The sequence below is a fragment of the Jaculus jaculus genome, chromosome 14 (assembly GCF_020740685.1).
Source record: "Jaculus jaculus isolate mJacJac1 chromosome 14, mJacJac1.mat.Y.cur, whole genome shotgun sequence".
NCBI lineage: Eukaryota > Metazoa > Chordata > Mammalia > Rodentia > Dipodidae > Jaculus > Jaculus jaculus.
This window is the reverse complement of record NC_059115.1, coordinates 10,539,525-10,546,230: the sequence shown is the minus strand read 5'-3', so window position 1 is coordinate 10,546,230 and position 6,706 is coordinate 10,539,525. Positions and strand designations below refer to the sequence as shown.

General features: G+C 39.2%; 1 protein-coding gene across 1 annotated transcript; it reads left to right on the top strand.

The window, feature by feature from the left end:
• The first annotated feature begins 2,690 nt into the window (after positions 1-2,690).
• LOC123454599 (vomeronasal type-1 receptor 4-like) lies at positions 2,691-3,587 on the top strand. The gene has a single exon (XM_045133300.1). The coding sequence runs from the start codon at positions 2,691-2,693 to the stop codon at positions 3,585-3,587; it is 897 nt and encodes a 298-aa protein (XP_044989235.1).
• Positions 3,588-6,706: the final 3,119 nt, after the last annotated feature.

The following is a 6,706-nucleotide window of genomic DNA, read 5'->3' as shown; positions in this document are numbered from 1 at the left end:
ATGACAGGAAGAAGTGTTTTTCAGGACTGATGTCATCTCCCTAAACAGACACTGTCATCACTGGCTCCTGTGACATAATCACCTGGATCACAGGGGAGATTAGGTCTCACTATATGAAAGCCTCACGCTGAGAAACTGAGTTCTTCCTTGGTATGTGTGGGATTGCTGTCTCCCTGACCCCTGGGTAATATTCCATATCTCACAAAAGCATTAGCAAGTTAGTTGCTTTCTTTCATTTTCCTTTCTTTCTTTTTTTTTTCTTTTTCTTTTTTTTTCTTTTTCTTTTTTTTTTTCTCTGTTTTTGAGTTAAGCTCTCACTCTGGCCCAGGCTGACCTGGATTTAACAATGTAGTCTCAGGGTGGTTTTGTACTCTCCTTGATCCTCCTCCTACCTGTGCCAATGAGTGCTGGGATTAAAGGATTGCTCCACCACTCCCCGATTGCAAGTAAGTTTCTTAACCCAATTCCCCAGCCTTAGACATTAAGACAGTTCAGTGGAACTGGGTGAGAGCTGCTCTCAGATATGGTCACATTCTTAGAGACAAAAGCACACAGAGAACAGGATCTAACCTCAGGTCTGAGCTCACCCCTTGCAGGAACCCAGTAGGAAAGAGAATGACCCTGGAATTTCCTTTTTGAAGCATTTAGCGAATGGATTCACTGTGATTTCCTTTTGAAAAGCAAGGGGCAGGGGGTTGTCTCAGTGACAAAAATGTGTGTGATTGTGCTTCAGAGTTCAGTTTCTCTTCTTTTCCTAATGGGGTCCTGTCACATTCTATTGAGTGAGATGCTAGAATAACAGGCAGATTTAAGTGAGCGATGGGAGCTGTTCCTATAGTGTATAGGAGGCTGGATTCAGTGTCCTGGATTTTCTGTCCACACATTACACGGCTGATAACAGCATTCATTTCTACCCTGGAATCACATGTTCCAGTTGGCACAGTGACAGGGTTTCTGTCATCCTTGAGGACAGGAACAGAAACAAGAATTCAATTTTATAATTACATACATAAAAGCAGACTCTGAAACATTCCCACTGCAATGATCCCAGTGAGGTTTCTCACCCATCACCAGACTTAGTCTGACATAGTGAGGGTAAAATGTTTCCGTCTCTGCAGCATTGGATTCCAAGGGCACTGGCTGCTCAAGCAATTCAACCCTTTTCAATGATTGGTAGAAACGAATGTAACAGATATTTTTGTCCTGTCAGGTTGTAAATGTAACACAAGCTATATTTATTTCATTTGATAAAATTTAGAAAAGTTTTATACAGCAGAAATGGATTTCTTGGTCAAGGGATAGCACTTCAAGTCTAGAGAGATGGCTCAGCAGTTAAGGCACTTCAATTTCCCAATGTCCAAGTAAAGATAGATACAAAACATTGTGCAAACAACTGGAGTTGCTTTGCAGAGGTCTTTGGCCCTAAAATGCACATTCTGTTTTTCTGTCTCTCTTCTCTGTCTCTGTCTCTGTCTCTGTCTCTGTCTCTCTCTCTCTCTCTGTCTCGCTCTCTCTCTCCATCTCTCTCTTTTTAAAGCTAACATATAAAAATTTTGAAACGTCATTACATATCATGTATGCCATCCTAATTTAAGCCACTTTTCAATCAACACCACTACTAATCATTTAACTATCAGAATTAGTATATTTTATTACTATTTTTTTAAGAAAATAGTTACTAGGTTGTAAGAAAGAGAGAGAGCTATATCAGGACTCCTTGGCCCTGAAAATGATCACCACATGCATACAACAATTTGTGCATCTCACTTTATGTGGCTACTAGAGAGTTAAATCCAGGCCATCAGGCTTTCAAGAAAGCATCTTTAACCACTGAACAATCTCTGCAGCCCCACTATTGTCTTGTGATACTTGCATTTTAAAAATAGATGTTATTGGCCAGCAGACTAATTTATAATTAAGAGACTATTTAAAAATATGTGCCAGGACTAGGCATGGTGGTGCATACCTTTAGTATGAGCAATTTGGATGCAAAGGTAAGAGGATTGCTGCACATTCAAGGCCACCCTGGAAGCACAATGTGATTTACAAGTCAGTCTGGGCTACAGTGAGACCCAATGTTATAAAAGAAAAAAAAAAAAAAAAACAAGTAGAGAGTGAAACCCTACTTCAAAAAAATTAACAAAAAATTATGTTCAAAGATTTTTTTAAAAACAATACTTAAGGAATAGTTCTTAAAAGGAGAAAGTGCATAAATTGAAATAACTAGTATTTACAAAGAGATCTCTTGTCTTTCCTATATTCTGAGGGTTGTTATTTCATTTGTTGCAGACATTTGAATTCCACCAAATCTGCGCTGTTTTCCTATGGTGGCTGTGGAGAACTTGATGCATATTTACAGTCATCATAAATCAATTTGAAACTTTGGACAAGGTATGGTTAAATTTAAGTCAGACATTATTGGATTGCATGAAGAAAAGTCCTTGTGACATAGCATGAAAAATATATGGTTTATGATTCATGGCAATAACATGTCTAATAATCTATCTATATCTGAAAAACTAGGAAATACCAAGAAACCTATGAGAAAAGGTAAATTTATTATCACTGACTAATGGAAGTTATGCTTACAGGTGGATCTAATATTTTACATGTCATACAGGAAGTAGCCCTGCTTGTCAGTGAAGAGTCCTGTGCCTCTGATACTGAGAGACACTCCAGTAAGGTGACAGATGTCCTCCATAAACCTGACCATAGGGATCATGTTCCTGTCACAGACAGCACTAGGAGTCCTGGGAAACTGTGCCTGCCTTGGCCACTTTGTTCTCAATGACTTCTCGGGGAGACGGGTGAAGCCCACAGATCTGATTGTCAAGCACCTGACCTGGGCCAACTTCATGGTTCTTCTCTTTAAAGGAATTCCCCAGACAATGGCTGCCTTTGGTATGAGTTATTTTCTAGATGATATTCTGTGCAAACTCATCTTTTATTTCCACAGAGTGTCCAGAGGAGTGTCCCTTGGTTCCACTTCACTCTTGAGTGTCTTTCAGGTCATCATAATCAGCCCCAGCAATTCCAAGTGGGGACAGCTCAAGTTCAGAGCCCCCAAGGTCATTGGTTCCTCCTTGGGTCTGTGCTGGGCCCTGCAACTGCTGATAAATGCCGGTATTCCCACGATTGTGACAGAAATTTTGGGGACAAAAAATAGCACAGGATTTAGAGATGTTGTATACTGTGCGATTGTAGAAATTCCCACTCTAACAAGGATATTCTATTCAATCCTTTTTTCCTCGATTGATGTCGTATGTTTGGGAATCATGATGTGGTCCAGTGGCTCCATGGTCCTTATGCTCACAAAGCACAAGCAGAGGGTCCAGCACATTCACAGCTCCCTGGCTCCTCAGTCATCACCTGAGACCAGGGCCACCCAGAGTATCCTTGCCCTGGTGAGCAGCTTTGTGCTCTTATATATGATCTCTGCCATCTTAGGTTTATGTTACCCTTTATTTGATGTAACTGCTAGGTGGGTGGTCAATGCCAGTGTTGCAATGTCTGCATGCTTCCCAGCCTTCTGCCCCTTCCTGCTCCTCAGCCAGTACATCAAGGTTTCTAACTTCTGCTGTACTTGATCATATTAAACAACAAATGGCTTTGGGGTATTAGGAGAACTCTAAGAGGGATATTACTTGCCTGTGCCATTTTGCCAGGCTATCCTATTCTCCAAATGAACCCCTAACATTAATCACCAGTTATTGCCAGAAATAAGCCTAACATCAGTCTCATATAAACCTCATACCAGGCAATAATAAAAGGCCATGTGCAAATGCAACCATGATTGTTATCGATGGTTTTCTTAGAATATGTTGCAGTACTAAGAAAATTTAAACGTGTGCTATCTGTATTTTTGAATAATTAGTGTGGAATTCTCAGCCCAACATCTCTTGTTTTGGCAAATGTTAGGCACTGTTGAACTTCCACTAGTTTAGCCATCATTCAAAAGGCAAGAAAGGGGAAATTATATGTCAGATTCATTCAGAAAAAAAATGAGCCAAAAACAATGACGTGATAGAGTCAGAGTGACCAGGGAAGTCAAATTTTCTGGCAATTTATGGGCTTTCTGGGATATGGGGAGTTTTCACTGAATTATGTTCTGAAGTATTAATGTCTCAGGTATAAATATGTATTATTTGGGTATAGAAAATTATTTTTTCATGCTCATATAATCATCCAGATATAAAACATTCAAAAACCAGTAAAGAAACATACATTAAGTCCCTGGTGGCTTGAATCTAAAGAAAATATTCCCTAGATGCTCATATGTCCACATTATCAATCCAGAGATTGATGTGATCAAGAAAAGTTGCAGAACAACCACCCTGAAACATGCCAGGGGAACGTGTGTGACTGGGGCAAAACGAGATGTCATAACCACCTCCCCTTTCTCTTCCTTTTTTTTTTTTCTTTTGTCCTCTTTCTCTTTCCCTCTTCTTCCTGAACTTTATGACTATGATCAGTTTCCTCATGCTAACACCATGGTTTCTTTTTTCTTTCTCTAACATTCAAAACTCTATCCTCAGGCTGGAGAGATGGCAACATAGTTAAGGCATTTGCCTGCAAAATCTAAGGATCCATGGTTGACTCTCCAGATCCCACATAAGTCAGACACACAAGGGGATAGAAGCAAACAAGTTGCATATGTGCACAAACAGGAGCACATGTCTGGAGTTCGGTTGTGGTAGCTGAAGACCCTGGTCCACCAATTCTCTCCCTCTCTCTCTCTCTCTCCTCGTTCTCTCTCTCTCTCTCTCCTCTCACTCACAAAGAAAACTCTATCCTCTATAAATTTAAATCTAAATCATGATTTTATTTCCTGATGTTTCTTCTATTCAAGTAATTTGTACCACCAAAGTGTAAGCAATAAATGTACGATTGTCAATATTATAAGGAAAATGTTATGATGGAATAACTAATTGATCTTGAAATTCACTAAGAGTGATGTCAACCTGATTGACTCTGGGAGCCATTAATTTGCAACACTCTGGCAGGTCTGTGATGGTATTTCTAGGATGCAATAGGTGAGAGGAGAGAAGACCTTCCCCCAGAGTAGGGAACAACTGCTGGGGACAGACCAGTTATAAATATATCCAAGGAAAAATCATCACTGCTTGCCTGTAAGAGCACTTATCTTGATGTTGCTGCTGCTACCCCATCCCTTCTCAACACCAGAATCCAGCTCATCCAGGCATCCAATGTGCAATGAAGAGCAGTGACTATCCACAAATCTGGCCTCCAACACTAGCTTGAGACTGCTGAGAGATCTGACTTTATGAACTGAGCATCAACTGGATTCTCAGCAACTCCACTGTGTAGACAATTTATACTATCTATCCCTTAATGTGTAAGCCTATCTAATATCCATGTATACCATATATGTATATACTGTAGTGAACCTTGACAAACATAGTATTCTGAAATATATATAACTAATTTAATGTACAACGGACTGGCGATACACTATTCTATTGCAATACAGAAATGTAAATCTAGAGTACATAATTTCCATTCATTAACATAAAAAAGCAGTGGTGTAAAACAATTAATAATAATCACAAAATGTAGAATAAAGCTTATAAGGTCAAGGCTGTAAAATACCTCAAAATCAGGTATGGTGATATCTCCAAAAGCATTCTTTTTTTAAACATTTTTAAAAAAATTTTTGTTTGTTTAATTTTCTTTATTTATGTAAGAGCAACAGACACAAGAAGACAGAGAGTGAGGGAGAGAGAGAGAGAGTGAGAGAAAGAGAGGGGGCGGGAATGGGCATGCCAGGGCATCTAGCCACTGCAAGCTAACTCCAGATGCATGTCCCCCTTGTGCATATGGCTAACTTGGGTCCTGGGGAACCATGCACTGAACCAGAGTCCTTAGGCTTCACAGGAAAATGCTTTACTGCTAAGCCATCTCTCCAGTGAAATAATCATTCTTTATGCACAGAATACATTGATATCTTTAATTCTTCCAAAAGAATTGTGAGCATCATATAGTCATATGAAAGATTGCACTGAAGTTTCAATACTTGTGTTGAACCCATAGTTTGTTTTGGTAAGATAGTCAGTTTCACAATGTTAATTCTCACAATCTATGAACATGTGATATTTCCATCTAGTTTCATTCTTCAATTTCTTTCTTGAGATTTTCATTTATATTTTCCTTGCACAGGTCTCTCTTCTTTGGTTAGACATGCTGCAAGTCATTCCATTTCTTGAGGTCATTGTGAGGTTGGTTCTCTGATTTCTTCCTCAACAGTTTGATATTTGTGCATTTGAATGCTTCTAATTCTTTGGGCTATTTTTTTTTTTTATTTTGCCATTCTGCTGCACGTGTTTATCGTCTTGGTCATATATGACAATGATGTGTTAACATGGATGACTCCTATTCCCACATTCATTAGGGCTTTCGAAGAGAATGAGTATTGGTTTTTGAAGAAAGAGTTCTTTACAACAATTAGGATGATCTTATTTTTGTCTTTGCATCCTTTTATGTGACCTGTTACATTTATTGATTTGTGTAGGTTAAAGCATTCCTGTGTAACATTTTCAGAAAAAAAACTCTTTGATGTGTGTGTGTGTGTGTGTGTGTGTGTGTGTGTGTGTGTGTGTGTTTATACGCATTTATGTGGAGGCCAGGGGCCAACCTTGGTTGTCTTCCTCATCAAGGGCATCCAATTTTTAGAGACAGTATCAATCAA